The sequence below is a fragment of the Nicotiana tabacum genome, chromosome 16 (assembly GCF_000715075.1).
Source record: "Nicotiana tabacum cultivar K326 chromosome 16, ASM71507v2, whole genome shotgun sequence".
Classification (NCBI taxonomy): Eukaryota; Viridiplantae; Streptophyta; class Magnoliopsida; order Solanales; family Solanaceae; genus Nicotiana; species Nicotiana tabacum.
Genome location: NC_134095.1, coordinates 105,112,349 through 105,130,575, shown reverse-complemented (window position 1 = coordinate 105,130,575; position 18,227 = coordinate 105,112,349). Strand labels below are relative to the sequence as shown.

The following is an 18,227-nucleotide window of genomic DNA, read 5'->3' as shown; positions in this document are numbered from 1 at the left end:
GATATTGTCAATTATTCCGCAATTCCGCAGTCCACCTTCAAAAGTTAATATGTTTTGTCCTTTTCAATGAGTAAGTCGTATAATTGAGCATCCTTGCTACATCTATTTCGACAGGAATTTGATGGATGCATGAGGCATGACTCTTGTTCCATCGGTAAGGTCAATACTTCCTGTCTCTATGTGTGTGTGTTGGAACTATGTTAGGTTTTTCTGTTGTCTTCACTTTATAAGTTCTTATACATTTAAATTAAAGGCGGTTCCTTCATCGAAGCAAAGTGCACTTTTTAAGAAAATGCCAAATAAGCCTTGCACAAATACAACACATGTAAGCAAATGTTCAATTTAAAAATTGAAGAGTAGATAACACAAAATCTTTCATAGGACAAGCAAAATCAAAACTAAATTCTAAAGGATCAACATTCTATTCCTCTACAAGATTGTCAAAATCTATTCCAGTATCATTATTATATTGATCAGCTTCTTCATCATCATCCGGGATAAATTTGTAGCTTCTTCTTTTCCCCTCCGATGACTTGAAGTACTCTTCCTTAAACCATAGATGTTCTCCCCAGCTCCACGTGCCTCCGCAACATCACCGCAAGTGAAATTAGACTCTCCCTCAAATACTTCTTCATCTTCATGATCTTCAGGGACTCCAAGTAGCCATTCATTAGCCTCATCAATATTGTCCAAACTAATTGGATCAATTATATTACGACCATTGTAACGATGCCTCAATGTTCTATTTTATTTAATGAACATTAGAAGGATCTTTGAAAAATGTAGGAGAGGACCCTAACTGCCTAACTAAAGACTGTACTGAAGGATCTTTCCTTGAAAATGTTACCGAATATCAAATTTATACAATGAGCTGCACATGGAGTCTAATGAATGTGCCTTCATCATATCACCCGCTTTAATATTTTGACTAGCATGTCCGTTACTACTTGAACAACATTCTGTGCTGCAACTTTCTCTATAGTATTCTCAAACAAGAAAAACATTTTGTTGGGATCAATAGAAGAGTCACTAGTATCATTTGATTTAAGAAACAAACTTCCTTTTGGAGAATTCACCAACACATTGATGATCATTTTTTTATTTTTTGCCGTCTCTTATCCATCATAGTGGAACATCCAAACTTGTTCCATTCTACTTTATGATCCTCCCTAATTTTGTTTGTCTCTTCTACCTCTTTATTTAGATAAGGACCTCTAACTTTATAATAAGTGGAGAGCTTCATTCTTGGACCAAATTGGCCTACGACCTCAATAAAAGCTGAAAAGTGTCAGTATAATTGACACAATTAAAAGGGAGACCTGCATCGAACATCCATCGTGTAAGCAATGTAACCATTGTAATTGCATGATCCCTCAAAATCTCCTTGGCAACAACTTGAGTATCACCACTTTTCCTTGCCTTATCTCCTAGCTTTTGCGGGAAATAACAATCCAGAGGATCTTTAGTCTTACCGATAGATCCACAATTCAAAGACAATGTTTGTCCCCTTCCCTATTTTGTGATTTTTGGGGAAGCAACAAATCATGGGCTTTACCTTCTCCCATTTCATAGTCATCATCACTTGTTGATAGTGCATTTTAGTCTTTAACTCAGTTTTCCTCTCCATAAACTTTTTTAATTTTTCCTTCACATGTGGTGGGCAAACTGGTCAAGGTGCGACGTTGGGATTACCACCGATGAGATGACGTTTGTTATGAAAAACCCACATTATAAACCTTGTTAGAAAATATACATCAAATTGCCATCTTATTGCTCTCGCTAGCTCTTTGTGCATAAGCCCAAGCCAGCCCTTTCTTTTCATCTTTTGATGCTTTTTACAATATGCTAAGAGCAAAGAATTAAAAACTACCTACTTCAATTCAAAAGAATAATCTGAAAATGGATTGGAACTTTTAATTAACAAATTGGAAATAATCAGCTACAACAATTTTTTTTTGAAAATCAACTGAAAAGGGCAAACTATAATAGATGAACAAAGTGAAAAAATAAATATTAAGAAGAAGAAAAGGAAAAAAAGAAGAGAATAAAAAACGAAGCAGCAGTTTCGAGATTTTTAGCAGATGAAAATAAGAAGAAGAAGAACAAGGGAAGAAAAAGTAGAAAAATAAATGGCAGCATTCACTTGCTTCAAACAGCACAGAAACGAAAAAGAAGAAGAAGGGAAGGAGAAAAAAAGAAGAAGGAGAAGGAGGAAGAAAAAGAATTATACCTGAGCCTTGAAGAACCTTGAAGAAGTAAGCTTCTAAAAACCCTAGCTTCTGAAGTCGGCGCTTCTGAATTTGTCGAGTCCCAGGTTTTGAGTCGCAACTTTTGTTTTTTCTTTAAAATCAACCCGTTAACACTTAAAAAATGCTACACTTTTATCGCATTTCGCATCAGACAAGCTTCGCGCTTCAACAACAGAAGTGCACGCTTTAGTGAACTTGAGTCGCTTCAAGAGACTGAAGCGACTTAACCATCACTTCGTTTCGCATCGCGCTTTAAGATGAATCAACATCATACAATCATTAGCTTAATTAAAAGCACATATGACAACCGAGTTTCCCTGTGCCATCATATACATGCAAAGCGGCTCTTGGCGGCACCTTACCATTAGGCAACAACTATTTGCACATAAGGTCCTCGTATTGTCATTAAAGTAAAAGTTCCATATGAAGATGTCAATGTCATATATACCCCAAAAGAATGTATTACCAATTAAGGACTAGTCATGAGCCACTAGATTAACAAAAGAATGTTTAGTGTACACGGGATGCAACCTGGCTTTGCAAAGAACAGAACTATAAAATTGGCCTCCACCGGATCATGAGTGAGGCTCCCCACCGAATGCGTAGCGGAACAAGGAGAGAGTATCCACAATTAGAGCCTCCATATCTGTAGAAAACAACAATTAGGAAGTGAGTGTGCTAGGTACTTAGTAAATAGATACTAAATGGCGGGACAAGATTTGGTAAAACATTATATGCTTCATCAACGTAAAAAATCTAGCAAGCTGAGCATCCACCTTAAACATCATTCATCATTCATGTTTGGGCATTGAAGCACAACATTCATTAAGCACGTGGGAGGTCTATATCACGACCATAATCTATCATGCATAGTGTCTAAGGAATCTTACTTGACAATCATGGTTTGGAGGCCTCAATCTTGAGAATTAGCTCCTTAGAACATTGACGCCTCAACCTCGACAATTAGTTTTTTTAGGCATTGGATGCCTCACCCTCGAAAAGTAATTAGTCCTTTCTAGCTTAGAGGCATCTACCTCGATAGGCACGATTAGCTTGTATAGCTTTGGAGATCTCTACCTCATTTATGCATGAACATTTATATATACAAGAACATTGACTCACAATCATGATAAATTCTTTCATTACAATGCCTTCAAGACAACTAATCATTCATATGACAACCCATGTATCCACCAAAACGTCATAATTCGATTCGAATTAGGTATATGTATCAAAGGTTTTCTAAACATCTCGTTTTTCATCCCAAAATATCATATTGATGCCAAATGACTCCTATTCCATGCATTTGTATTTATTTTTTAGTATTTCGCAATTTGGCAACATTAGCACAGGCTCTTCCCCGCATGTACATATGTCACAAAATATTCAAAATGTCTTTCATGCATTAAGTCAAACACTTTAAAGGCATGCAACAACAACAACAACATACCTAGTGTAATATTATAAGTGGGTTATGGGGAGGGTAGTGTATATGCAAACCTTATCCCTACCTTGTGAAGGTAGAGATGTTTCTAATAGACCCTCGGCTCAAGAAAAGCATAATCACAAAAATTTTAAGAAAGAAATATGATAGTGGAGAAGCCATGGAAAAAGAAGCAGTAACAATAGCAAGATAATAAGATAGCCGAAGCAAATGAAACAACAGGTAGTAATAGAAATCGAAGAATAAGAAAATATGAGAATAATACTATTACTACTGATACGGAAAGGAAGTACGCTCGATTACCTTCTAACCTTCTACCCTAATCCTCGACTTCCACATTCTCTTATTGAGGGTCATGTCCTCGGTAACCTGAAAATGTGTTGTGTTCTGCCTAATCACCTCTCCCTAATACTTCTTTGACATGCATTTAGGGAAAATCACTCTTAGAAGGTCAAGTCTCCCCCTTACGCTGGCTTCACTTGTCAACAAGCCTCAGTTTACATATACAATGGCCTAACTGCGTCAATAATCTGTTCTCCATTTTCAGAACCAAGTCTAGGCAATAATCCATATAATTAAATAGCTAGGGTGAGGCCTTGACTTATCCATCCCGTTCTGATCATTACCATAGACCAAAAATAGCCTCCATTAATGTCATCCCACCCAACTCCCCATGAGAAATCAATACACTTCATAAATAGCTTACACATACCTCATAGAGGCTATATATCAAGGCAAGGCAAGAGAATTACCTCTAAGACCAAATCCCAACTCTTATCTTCTTTGAAGAACTTGGTAAATTTTAGAAAATGTAAGAAGGATCATGAGTTTTAGGTGTCATTAATTATGTTATTTAACATTAAATAACATGGATAGAGCATAAATACCTCACTTCAGTTTTTGGGTTGAATCTTGGTTGGAATCCGTCCCATGCCTTAGCTCCCGACTGCCGTCCAACTCTCTCTGCCCGACATGCTTTCTATAAAAATAGCATAGGCACCCTCGCGATACGCTCGCAGCGTGAGGCTGTCGCGCGCCTTAGTGGCCAAGACAAGTTGGCTTTCTCGCTTCACGTGGCTGTTGCATGAGACGCTTGATTTCCAAGTTACGCTCTCGTGATGATCTCACAGTGGGCCGTAAGTGGGCCGTAGCTGCACTTGTTTTCACTTCTTGAAATACCATAATATCACCTCTTCTCGTAGAAGTTAACATGGTGCGAGGCTACTGCGAGGGATCCCTGCAGCTTATTTTTGTTTCCAACATCCATGTTGACATCCATTTGCTACAACACAACTTCAACCCAGATCCAAATCATCCCCAATAATGATGCATGCATCATGATTTAACATAAAAGTTTCACACTTTTAGTATCATTTTGATTTTTAAGCACATAACTGAGCTTCAAAAAGCATCAAAATTTTCTGCTGTACTATATGCCCTTCATCTTTTTGTTTCATTTTTATCATTTTTTCTACTTAATTCTAATGGGCTCTATGGGAGCTTTTCTCTATCTAAATTTCCATGCTTCCATATAGTGCTGAAGCTCCCGCATGAATAAAGAGCACACATCCCGCCTATGTCTAGTGTGCCCACTACCCATCTTGAAGATATTTTATTTTTCTCTAGGTATTCTGCAAGTTTCTTCATACAAGCAGGATTTGTTGTGGATTTGTGTGCGTGTGTGTGTGCGTGTACATGGGCAACTATGTGGAAATCAGAATTGTCTTATTTGTCATTTTAAGTTGCTTTACTCAAGTTATTACTTCAAAAAGGACAGCCTGAGAGTTGGAAGCGACGTGATAGGTCCTGATGACTTCGAGCCACAGGCTTCACCATCTGTATCCTCTCCGCAGTCCACGTTTGCGGCTTGTTTCTTGAACAAGTTGGAAGTAAAAGTACAATTTCAATCTTATACTCATTTTTCTTCTGCTTGGAGTTGCCACTAATTTATATTACTTTTGTTTATTGATTGGCAGGCAGATTCAAAGACAGCCAATGCTTTCCAAAAAGAATTATATGCTCTGAATCCCTGTGACCACAAAAGGACATTAAACAGGCAGTTTTCACAAAGAAAACACAAGCGAGAGTTGTTGTCACAGGAAGCACCTTATAAGTTTCCTGTAGACAAAGGTGAAAGTTTTTTAAATGTTGATCTAAAGGGAAGGGACTCTTCTACTACTCGTTATTCTGAAGAAAAATTTTCCAGCTGTTTCTTGAAGAAGTATGTGTCTTTTCTTTTGGGTTCTTCTATTTCACTTAAATTTCATAGATGGTTTTTCTGTTATATCACTTTATTGTTGCTGTTATTATCTTGTTTATTACCGGAAGCTGTCACTCACTAAGAATTAGGGTAACTGAATTAGGTTTCATTGTGAAAGATGGGTCCACTAATTTTTAGTGTAGAGCAATGGAAGTTTCAAAGCTGCTCCTGTTTTTACTTTGTAAGTTATGTCCTGCTGTGAAATATGTAGAGGAGTCATGACAAAGTATTCTATTTTAAGAAGGTGGACAATGTTTTCAGATGGCCCAAAGTAGATCTGAACTTTCAGTTTGCGATATGGAGTATTAAATATGACTTTATTTATTTTCAGCAGTTGTACTTGCTGAGTCGCTGTAGAGTGACATGCACAAGAGCATATGGGTGTAGAAATGGTTTGATATATCTCGTAGAACAATGTTCATTTCTATGATTATGTGATTGCATAGTAGCTACCAGATCTGATCTCTGTAGTTCTTATTCTGCAACTATCCTTGTCCATTTTAGTTACACTCTGCCTGCTGCAAGTTTAAAATGAATTGTAATTTCTAATTTGAGAGTTATAGGTCCTTTATAACGGAAACTGTTAGGTCCTTTAAAATTTTTGGCTAAACAACTGGTGAGAAGCAGCAAGTATCCATTGAAATAGCTGAGATGTGCAAGCTGGCACAGACTCCAGCGTCATGGAAAAAGAAGTTATTCCCAAGCAATTAGAAAAGGAGGAAAAATTCCCGCAGCCTAATCTTTGATCTCGCTATCACTTTTGTATACTGGTATTTCTTAGTCTTTATTCAGCAATCTTTGTGGATAATACTCCTTATCTTTGATCTCCCTACGGTTTTCTACACTGATATTTCTTATTCAGTTTCATTCAACAATATTTGTGGACAATACTCCTTTCTTCTTAACTGCATAAAATTCTCTCGAGTTTGATCTGTATAACATTTTCATTTAAATGTTTTTATCAGAGAATTAGAGCTACACGATTAAATGCTCGAATTTAGGAATGATATTTTGGTGCACGAATATTATAAGGTGGATTAAAAGTACCAGACTCTCGAGAGGAGATTCTTACAAGTGGATTGGTGAAGGAGTTACTGTGAGGTGATTGGGGGTTATTGTTTTCAGATGATAGTGAAAGAGATTTAACAAATTCTTTTTATCTTACTATTCTAATTCTTTTTTGATATGGTAACATGGTGACTTGAACCAACAACCGTAATGTTGGAGGTGGAGAGTGTGTTCCACTTAGTAAAACGTAAATTTATGCTTTATTAGGGGACGATAGGATTTCCATTCCCCAATCACATAGGAATGCTGATCCTGCATCCTCATGTGATAGCTAATCCATTTATTAGACCAGATGGGTTATTTACCTAAACAACAGACACCAATTGGAGTTCATGATCTGAATCCCCCAAAAGATGAACCAAAATGTGGTTAAGAGGTAGGGGGGATTGTACTCCCCCATCCCTTATCGAGGCAAACATGTGCTTGAGAATGTGCACTTTTTCCTGTGCGTTTGAATCACTCACTTCTTTGTAATTCTTCCCTTTGTTCCCTTTTTTCCTACTTGAATTCCAACTTTTACGTCCAAAGTTACTAGGGAGATCATTTTGTTCATAAATTACTCCTCTATCCCATTTTATGTGATAGTGTTTGACTGGGCACGGAGTTTAAGAAAGAAAAAAAGAAATTCGAAATTTGTGGTCTAAAACAAGTTATAGACCTCTGTGTAGCTATAAATCATCTCATTAAGGGTAAAATACGAAGTTTATAGTTGAATTGTTTCTAAAGATAGAAATGTGCCATTCTCTTTGGTGCAGTTTGAAATGGTAAGTGTGTTCGTAAAAGGAGACAGAGGGAGTAATTTGATATTCTAAAGAAGCACATGTGATTTTCAAGTTATCATTGAGACATTATTTGTAGTACTTGTTTGCTTAAAATACCATGCATGAGCCATGTATTTTTTACTTTTTATGATTGTTCCCTTGGCTGCTATTTGTATCTATTAGTGTGTTATAAATAATGAAACACAAGGAAAACATGTTTGCGAGTGATTTAACCTTTTTCTTTTTCAGGACTAAAGCCTCTCAAGCCCAATCTTCACATACTAAAAGGCATGCAAATGTAAGGTTTCCCCCATATCTTTGTTATCCCATTCCGGCTTACTTCCGTGTAGGCATGGTACTACTTTTTCGTCACTATATTGGGAGCTGCTATTGGGTTTCTGACGATATCTTTAAGTCCTTTGGTGGATTAGCAATATCTACTTACTCTTCTCAAATGGTTGTTTCAGTGCATATATTCTGATTTTCTGTTCTAGAGCAATTCTTGCCGCATATGCTGAGCTGTAAGAGTTCCTGTGGCATTGGGGGATTAAATTCATTGGCGCATGGGTTGACTGATTGTTGGTGTAAGTTTGTCTAGCACAATAGCGTTTTATCCATGATCAAACGAACAACCACCAAAACTACCTCTTTCTTTCTCTCGTTTTCTTTCCTCCTTCACGGGGTGGGGGTGGCTAGTTGCAGTAGGTACACATTTGTTGATGAGCTTATTATTACTTCAACCGCTAGTCCCTCCGTATTCTTCTTGTTTCAGTAGTCGTTAGAAGTTTATAATGATCCGAAAGTAGGAAAAATAAGAAAAAAGAAAGTTTGCTAAGACATTGCGGAGGGACATGATGAATTGCTGTAGCCTCTCATGCTTTATTTGTTCTTTTTTCCCTAAATACAGTTCATTCTCTTGGAAGTCGTGAGCTTGTATTTTATTCCTAATGTGGTCTTTCTCGTCATATGGTTCTTTATTTCCCTAGGGGGAGGCTGTTGTTCTTGTGGATGAGGAGGAACCTGATGCAAATAAAGCGGCAGAGCGAATGGACGAAGTTGTTGAATGGTAATATATTAGTATGTTTATTCTCACAATTGACATATCAGCTCCTGATTTGAGTTTTCGTGAGCAATTGTTGATATTTCTTTTGTTCTTCTTTTCCAGCAGAAATGCAACCAAGGTCTACTATCCTTCACGGTATGGCGTGAACCTTACTAATCCAGTATGCATTACTTATTACCTTGGGCATACGATTTTTCTTTTATTGCTTAGCGTTTCTTTACTGTTTTTACCATTGAAATAGGGTTGATCCTGAATCAGTTGAAATTTGTTGTTCGGACATGGAATCTCTTGCACCTGAAGCATATTTGTCATCGACTATAATGAATTTCTACATCCGGTAAGTTACAAAAAGATTTTGTCTAGTAGTTACTTCGTCAATCAATGAATAGATAGATTAGACATCTACTTGGAATAGGTTGCTTCAGGTGTGCCCTAAGAAAAAGGAAAAAAGGAATGAAATTAAGGAATATCGATGTAAGTTCCAAAGAAAATAACCACCTTTTGAACATAGAGCCTTTTTCTAACTTGCTGTTTCTCATTACAGCAATTTCTAGTGTAATATCTATTCTAGAACTTAGCTACTATACAGACACAGTCATGTAATATTAATTTTTCTGAAATCTTGTGTTTGAATTTAATGGGTATCACAGTAATATCGTTTTGCCTTTTCCAACATGAGCAATCATTTAATACTATTGCTAGTTAGCCGCCTGAAAATATTTATGGTATACTAATAATTACCTCCTAACTAATAACTAATATAAACTGCTTATGAACTTAATTTTAAGGAGCTGTTTTATATAGCTTTTCACTTTCTGTACAACAACATACCCAGTATAATCCCAGAAGGGGTGGGTGTACGCAGACCTTTCTGTCTTCATAGAAAAAAAAATTGACTTCTCGGATGCCTGAAGTTGGTGAACACTTGCATTATTGTTAGTTGTGTTTCCAATCTGTCATATCATTTTAATATCATAGAAGTAGCTGCTTATTAAAAAGATATATTTGGTGTATTAATAGCTTGGCACCGGCAAGAGTTGCCCACATGTGACAAGCTGAAAAAACAATCTCTTGCAAAATACAAGGTAATGCTGCATATACAGACCCAATGTGGTCCAATCCTTCCTAGGACCTCGAGCATAGAGAGAGCTTACTGCACTGGAATGCCCTTTTAGCTCCCAGGCTTGAATCTTGTTTCCTTAATCCAGAGATAATAAAAAAGCCTGAATGCTACCATTGTTGGTGTACTATTCTTAATTCCTGGCGCAGAGAAAAGAATTCCTATTAGGTGAGTAAATACAAATTACAGTTGTATGTAAAAGAACTTTCTTTTAATATATCTTCTAAGTACTTTCTATTATTGACATCTTCTATTCTAAATTGTTTCCTTCATATGAATCTATCTTTAATTGGTTGGAGTCACAAATGATCACACAAAAGATAAAAATCATATTAACTGTTAGAATAGTTATGTGAATGTATATAATTAGTCCTAGTCCCTTATGTAATAGGAGTAGGTTATGTGTTATATATACATATAAATAATGCTCATTGTAACATAGAATATTAATCAATAATAGATTTTTCTCCCGTGCATTCTCACATGGTATCAGAGCATTAGTGAGAAAAGATCGTTGTGCGTCATTTCAGCGACATCCGGGAAGAAATAACTTGGTCACCGTGCAATTTTCCAGTGACTTAAGTGACTGATTTGCGTCATCTCACGTTTGGTGAGTGTTGTGTACAAACCATCACCACCATTAGATTTAGAAACCTCCGGCGACCAAACCCCAAAAAGATTCTCCGGCAACAGACTCCTCATGCGCCACCCAGATCTGCAATTCCGTCTGCGCGTCTGTCCCACGCGCCGGCGCGTGCGTGCTTCTCCGGCCATTTTTTGGCCAAGCTTCTTTAGGACAGCCCAGTCGCACATACATTCCGAGTCCATTGGTACTATTTCCGACATATTCCGACAATTTTGGAATTTTCCAGCGAGCTACAGTGTTATCCGGCGTGAACAATGCTTTCCGGCGAAAAATAGTGCTCTTTCTCTTTGCTGTGAACAATGTTTTCCCTGATATATCTTAATTTTCAAAAAGGTTACTGATTTTCACTATTTCAAGTTAATCTTATAACTTTTTAGTCAAGAATTTGAGAAATTAATTGTAGCAACATGGGATCTAATACTATGAATAGTTGGATGGTTTCTCTATCGGATTATATTGAGTTCCTTCAGTATAAAGCTTATAAACAGACATCTTCAGAGATAGATTCCGTTGTTCAAACATGTAATAGCGTGACTTGTGTCTCCCAATCTTCATCCTCCGAGTCTTGGGTTATTGATTCAGGTGCATTTGATCATATTTCTGGTAACAAATCTCTTTTCACTAGTATTTCATATTCTCAATCTCTTCCAACAGTCACAATAGCCAATAGGTCTCAAACCATGGCAACTGCAATAGGTCAAGCAAGTCCACTTCCTTCCTCACCTTTAGACTCAGTTCTTTATATTCCCGGCAGTCCTTTTAATCTCATAGCCGTTAGTCGCTTAGCCAAATCACTTAAATCTGCTGTTTTATTTCTTGATGACCTTGTTTTTATACAGGAACGCAGTACGGGGCGGATCATTGGTACCAGACGTGAATCAGATGAACTTTATTACCTTATCCTTGCAAAATCACATGGACTTACATCTTGTCTTCCTTCAACAACTTGTCCCGTTACTGATTCACCTGATTTATTACATAAATGGTTGGGACATCCCAGTTTGTCAAAACTTCAGAAAATGATACCTGGCTTATCTCACTTGTCCACTCTAGAGTGTGAGTCACGTCAGCTCGGTAAGCATACTTGCTCCCATTTCCCGCGGCGTCTTGATAATCGAGCAGAGTCACCTTTTACTTTAGTCCATTCAGATGTTTGGGTTCCTAGTTGGGTCAGTTCTACCTTGGGATTCCGCTACTTTGTAAGTTTCATTGATGATTATTCCAGGTGCACTTGGATATTTTTGATAAAAAATCGATGAGTTTTCTATTTTCCAGACCTTCTACGCTGAAATTCAAAATCAATTTGGGGTTTCTATCTATACATTTTGTAGTGATAATGCCCTAGAGTATTTGTCTTCCCCATTTTAGCAGTTTATGAACTCCCATGAGATTATTCATCAAACATCTTGTCGTAGTGGCCTTGTATGTCGGTTGCGCCGGTTCCTCTATGGTCTAAAGCAATCTCCTCGAGCCTGGTTTGGTAAGTTCAGCACAATTATTCAGCATGACTCGTAGTGAAGCTGATCACTTTGTGTTTTATCGGCATTCTGCTTCAAGTCTGTATTTATCTAGTCATTTATGTTGACGATATTATTATTACCGACAATGATTAGGATGGTATTAGTAAGTTGAAGAAACATCTCTTTCAACACTTTCAGACAATGGATCTGGGCATATTAAAGTATTTTCTTGGTATTGAGGTCGCTAGTCTAGCTTAGGTATTGTGATCTCACAACGGAAGTATGCCTTAGATATTCTCGAGGATACAGGAATGACAGGTTGTAGACCGTTGACACTCCGATGGATCCGAATTCTAAACTTCTGCCAGGACAGGGGGAGCCTCTTAGCGATCCTGCTAGATATAGGTGGTTGGTTGGTAAATTAAATTACCTCACAGTGACTAGACCTGACATTTCCTTTCCTGTGAGTGTTGTGAGTCAGTTTATGGATTCTCCCTGTGATAGTCATTGGGATGCAGTTGTCCGCATTCTTCGGTATATAAAATTCAGGCAAAGGCTTATTGTTTGAAGATCGAGGCCATGAGCAGATTGTTGGATACTCAGATGCTGATTGGGCAGGATCACGTTTTGATAGACGTTCTACGTCTGGATATTATGTCTTAGTAGGAGGAAATTTGGCGTCTTGGAAGAGCAGTAAACAGAATATGGTTGCTCGATTTAGTGCAGAAGCAGAATATCGAGTAATGGCTATGACGACATGTGAGCTAATTTGGATCAAACAGTTGTTCAAGGAGTTGAAATTTGGTGAGATTAGTCAGATGAGACTTGTGTGTTCAAGCTGCTCTTCATATTGTGTGAAATCCAGTGTTTCATGAGAGAATTAAACACATTGAGATTGACTGTCACTTTGTTAGAGAAAAGATACTCTCGGGAGATATTGCTACAAAGTTTGTGAAGTTGAATGATCAACTTGCAGATATTTTCACCAAGTCCCTCACTGGTCCTCGTATTAACTACATATGTAACAAGCTCGGTACATATAATTTATATGCACCAGCTTGAGGGGGAGTGTTAGAATAGTTATGTGAATATATGTAATTAGTCCTAGTCCCTTATGTAATAGGAGTAGGTTATGTGTTATGTATACATATAAATAGGTCTCATTGTAACATAAAATATTAATCAATAATAGATTTTTCTCCCATGCATTCTCACATTAACTAGCGTATTAATCATAATGATAGCTTGATATTGTGATAGTGTGATACTGTGTGAACTTCTCTATCAATCAAACGTAACCTTGACTTCATGAATTGTGTAACTTTGTCTTAGTAACTAGTAAGTTTTGGTGGTCAATTTTTTGGTGTTTCTAGTGAAGGAGTAAGATGAAGCTTGATGCTCACTTTCTCAATCTGTTATACTAATTGCATTTTCATGTTTCTAGGTACCTCCAGAAGACAAAAGCTCATGCAGATGTAGTTGAGTATCACTTTTTCAATACATATTTCTACAAGAAGCTCAAAGAGGCTGTACTGAGCAAGGTATTATTTTCCCTCTCAGTTAACATTTTTTTCTTGCATGTTTATGCCACGACCTGGAATCCCACCCTAGGGACCGTGATGGCGCCTAACATTTCACTTGCTAGGCAAGCCAACGTTAGCTAAATTACTTAACCAGTTTTAACAATTCAAATCAAAACGTTAATAATAATAAACTGTAATAGTTTGAAATAGAGTGATAAAATACTAAATGACGTGATCTAAACATATCCTAGAATTTGGAGTCACGAATACAAAAGCATCTAGAATACTTCAAATACGCTCTGAAATAAAGTACAATTGTTTGATACTAAATAAACAGTGAAACTAGATAAAGAAAGGGACTCCAGGGCTGCGGACGCCGTGTAGCCAGTGTTTTGGAGAGCGAAAAGCGGAAAAAAGCGAGGAGGCCTCGCTTCACCGAAGCGAGAAGCGCGCGCTTTTTTCATGTGAAGCGCAATTTAAGACATAAATAAAAAAAATTAAATAGGCATAGATAAATGGCCAAGAACTCAATAAAAATAACATATTAAGCAAATGTTTCAATTCTTAAATCAAGAAGTAAATAATAGATACTAAAACTAGATAGTGAATAATCCTCCAGAGTCATAACATATTAAGCAAATGCAAAACAAATCACAAAAGGAGCAACATCCTATTCTTCAACAATATCTCCAAACTCTTGAAGTGTCATCATGTTCGAGTTATTATATTGGTCATCATTTTCTTCTTCTTCATCGGAGGCTTCATCAATTAGGGTTCTACTTGTACATGTACTTGTACTTGTAGATACTCTTTCTTTGCTCCTTAAAGTACTTCCCCTAAAACCATAAACATTCTTCTCAACTCCACGTGCCATAGCAACATGACCAAAAGTGAGGCCTTCTCCTTCAAATACTTTTCTTCTTCATGATTTTCGGGGGCTCCGGTTAACCATTCATTTGCTTCATCAATGTTATCCAATAAAATTGGATAAATGATATTGCGAGCTTTGTAACGACGAGCCAATGTTCTATTATTTTTTACGAACACGAGATCATTGAGTTTCTTTAGCTCAAGCCTATTCCTCTTCTTAGTATGAATCTGCATATAAGTTGTAGAAAGTAATTAAGAGGAGTACTTAGGACAATTGAGATACACTTTAATTTAGTAATAATGTAATATAGCTTCTCACATGTTCATAAACACTCCAATCTGCATATAAGTTGTAGAAAGTAATTAAGAGGAGTACTTAGGACAATTGAGATAAACTTTAATTTAGTAATAATGTAATATAGCTTCTCACATGTTCATAAACACTCCAATTTCTCTCGCATCCGGATGAGCTACAAGTTAAGCTTTGAACTCTAATAGCAAATTGTTGCAAGTTTGGAACTTCATAACCAAATTGCATCCACCATTCAACTATAGAAGTATTATTTGAGATGTTAATAACTTAAAAGTTAAAGCTCTAAAGAGTAAAACAATTGAAAAAACTTGCTCACCTGGTGCCAATTTGGTTCTGCCTCTAATGGCCGATGCTAATCCAAGTATTCCATCAGCTTGCATGTACACACCAAGCTCTTCCCCTATTTTGTCTTGCATCGCTTCATCTGGCACCAACTTCGCAACACATGCATGATACCCCTTCCACACGTCTACATCTAAAGTCTTCTTCTCGTTATTTGTATAAAAGAATCCGGGGTTCAAAATATGCCCTGTTGCATGTAAAGGTTGATTAAGCTGATCCTTCCACCTTTTATCAATGATTTCAAAAACTCTCTCATATTTCCTCCTATCATGATCAAATGCCTTCTCAATAACTTCTTAGCCCTATCCATGGCTTCATAAATGTATCCCATTGGTGGTTTTCTCTCCCCATCCACCAAATGAAGTACAATAACCAAAGGATTACCAACTTTAAGTGCTTGAACAGTGTCATTCCAAAAATATGGACCAACAATAAATCTCGTAACTTCTTTCCCAAGAGCTTCCTTTGCATAGATACTCTTACTCCATTCGCTTGACATGAACAAGGTTCGCAAATTTTTCTTTTGCAGGTAAAAACTATGCAAAGTCATGATAGCTGTTGCGAATGTTGTCTTAGCCGGTTTCACCAAATTTCTTTGGTATGTGTATCTCCTCATCATGTTCAACAACATGACTTTGCAAAAACTATAGGAAATCAAATTTCATAGTTAATAAGTATAAGCAATTAACATGAAGGTTAAAATACAAAATAAGAACGACTTGTTCACCTGTACAATATGGGGCTAACTTGAAAATGTCACCAAACATCAAGTTGATATCAGCACAAGGAGTCCATAAAATATTTGAGAAAGCTCCTTTCAACATGTCACTCACTTTTTTATTCTCACTTGCGTTATCAATAACAACTTGAACCACATTTTCCGGTCCAACTTTCAATATTGTCTTCTCAAACAAGTTGAACATTTTATTGGAATCGGTTGAAGAGTCACTAGCATCATAAGATTCAAGAAACACACTACCTCTCGGAGAATTCACCAAAACATTAATGACCATTTTTTCATTTTTTACTTTCCATTCATCCATCATAATGGAACAACCATAAGTTTTCCATTGCACCTTATGCTCCTCGATAATCTTGTTTGTCTTCTCCACCTCCTTTTTTAGACAAGGAACTCTTACTTTGTGATAGGTAGGGGGCTTCATTCTTGGGTCATATTGGCCTACGACCTTAATGAATTCACCAAAACTATCGGTGTAATTTACACATTTAAAAGGGAGCCCCACATCATACATCCACATGGCAAAAGCATCTACAACGCGCTCTCTTGAACTCTTTCTACAAGAATCTGAGTCAATAGCTTCACCCTTTCTCTTTTCATTTGGTTTTGCGAGAAAAAAAGATTAATAGGACCTTTCACATTGCTATCGGCGGTGGATGATCCACTTCCATTTGTTGAATTCTTTCTTTGAGATTTTGAGGGAGATGGCCTCATTGATATATCATTGACTTCAAGGTCATCCTCATCCATTTGACTATCTTCATCAAGAAGATTAATCATAGATGCTCCATGGCTCATTGGATTTTTAACTCATTTTTTTTCTCAACATACTCTCCAATTTCTTGCTTAACAGAATTCAGAACACTTGGACATTCTTTGACATCTCTAAAACCACTAATTAGATGTCTCTAGTGATGATGTATTCCAGCGTTATAAATTTTTTGACAAAAGATACATTGCACTTTTGTGTTACTACTGCCAACTGCAACTCCATACGCCCAAGCTGGATCTCTTTTTTGGCTTGATGCCATTGAATAATAAGATTGAATTTACTACAATCAACAACCAAAAAAAAAAGAACAGTTAAAGAGTCGAACTATAACAGTGAAAGAACAGAAAATAACAAAAAAACAGAGCACACCGAAAAAAATAGAGCATAAATTAGGGCAGAAGAACAGAGCAATAAAAACTGAAAAAAATAGAAAGAAAAGAGAAAAAGGAGTCGAACAGTGAACTAAAGAAAGTCAGAAGAGGAAGAGAAGAGAAGAAGAGAAGAAGAAACTTACCCGTCGAAGTCGTCGCTTGCAGCAGAATATTTGCGAAGTTTTTATTAAAAACCCTAGTAGATGTCTGGACCTTGCTTAAGCGAGCTTTTCTGCGCTTTTTTCATCGCCTCGCTTCTTGCTTTTTAGGGTAAAGCGTGCGCTTATTCATGTGAGTCGCGCTTTAGGGCAGAAAAGCGCATGGTAGTCGTGTCGCTTCAGCGCTTTAAGCGAGAAGCGCACGCGTTTAATCACACTGCGTGTAGCTATACCTCAAGTCTCCAAAAGCAGCTAAATCTAAGCAGCCTCGCTACGCGCCACTGGGACCAACACTGGTATCTACACAAGAAGTGCAGAAGTGTAGCATGAGTAAAAATACCGATCCGGGGTTGTTTACACAAAATGTTGACCGTAGTCAACTCTAGCCTCATCTTTAGTAAAAAAATTCATTTTCTTCAAATTTCACATAAAGCTTTTCGAAAACTTAGAAACATCAAATGAAGCTACGGGAGGTCTCGGATCATGGAAATTAAGGCTAAAACTCAAAGTGACCTATCGGGTCATCACAGTTTAGCTAATAAATTGTGCTGTAAGACTTGTAATTTTGTTCTAATTTCCATATTAATAACTATGTTACATCAACTTGGCCTCCAAGTTTAGATTGAATCCTGGTGTGTGCAAGTATCTAGTATGGACAAGTTTAGTTTCTTTTCTCATTTTTAGTGTATTTTTGAAAAATCTGCACGAAGTAGCCATGGTTTACATGTTTGACATGGGTACGTCAAGACAAATGAAAGTCTTTTCTGCTATAGTTTAATATTGAACTTGGTGGAGTTATCCTAAATGAAGTACTGACGCTTGTTTGCAGCTTCTTTAATCTGGGACAAATATGGAGTTGATATTTGGATTATTTTTAATACACCTGATTGAAGCGAGCATTGGCCTTGTCTTTATTTATTTTTTATGAAAAGATTAGATATTTAAGGTAAATGACCCAGTAAAAGGTGCTTAGACATTGATTGATTGTTGGGTAAATGTTATGTTTCTCTTAATATTTCTTGTCTTGATATTATCAGTATTGAAATGTGCGACCGTCTCATCTAAAAA

General features: G+C 37.0%; 1 protein-coding gene and 1 long non-coding RNA gene across 11 annotated transcripts in view; one reads left to right on the top strand and one right to left on the bottom strand.

The window, feature by feature from the left end:
- Positions 1-18,227, top strand: part of LOC107798935 (ubiquitin-like-specific protease 1D) — a 34,646-nt gene that overhangs the window by 8,643 nt on the left and 7,776 nt on the right. Inside the window, exons 2-10 of one of the 10 annotated variants that reach the window (XM_016621963.2) lie at positions 115-154; positions 5,320-5,588; positions 5,670-5,914; positions 8,032-8,080; positions 8,769-8,848; positions 8,948-8,980; positions 9,087-9,182; positions 13,516-13,612; positions 15,649-15,717. In XM_016621963.2, coding sequence (XP_016477449.1) covers positions 115-154; positions 5,320-5,588; positions 5,670-5,914; positions 8,032-8,080; positions 8,769-8,848; positions 8,948-8,980; positions 9,087-9,182; positions 13,516-13,612; positions 15,649-15,717 — 978 coding nt within the window. Of the gene's footprint in view, positions 1-114; positions 160-5,319; positions 5,589-5,669; positions 5,915-8,031; positions 8,081-8,768; positions 8,849-8,947; positions 8,981-9,086; positions 9,183-13,515; positions 13,613-15,648; positions 15,718-18,227 lie in introns of all 10 variants that reach the window. The other 9 variants (XM_016621984.2, XM_016621977.2, XM_016621991.2 and 6 more) reach the window with 9 other exon arrangements.
- LOC142170747 (uncharacterized) lies at positions 14,673-15,635 on the bottom strand. Its single transcript, XR_012700204.1, has 3 exons — positions 15,094-15,635; positions 14,895-15,013; positions 14,673-14,692 (listed from the first exon to the last, which is right to left on the bottom strand). It is a non-coding gene; the product is annotated as an uncharacterized LOC142170747 (long non-coding RNA).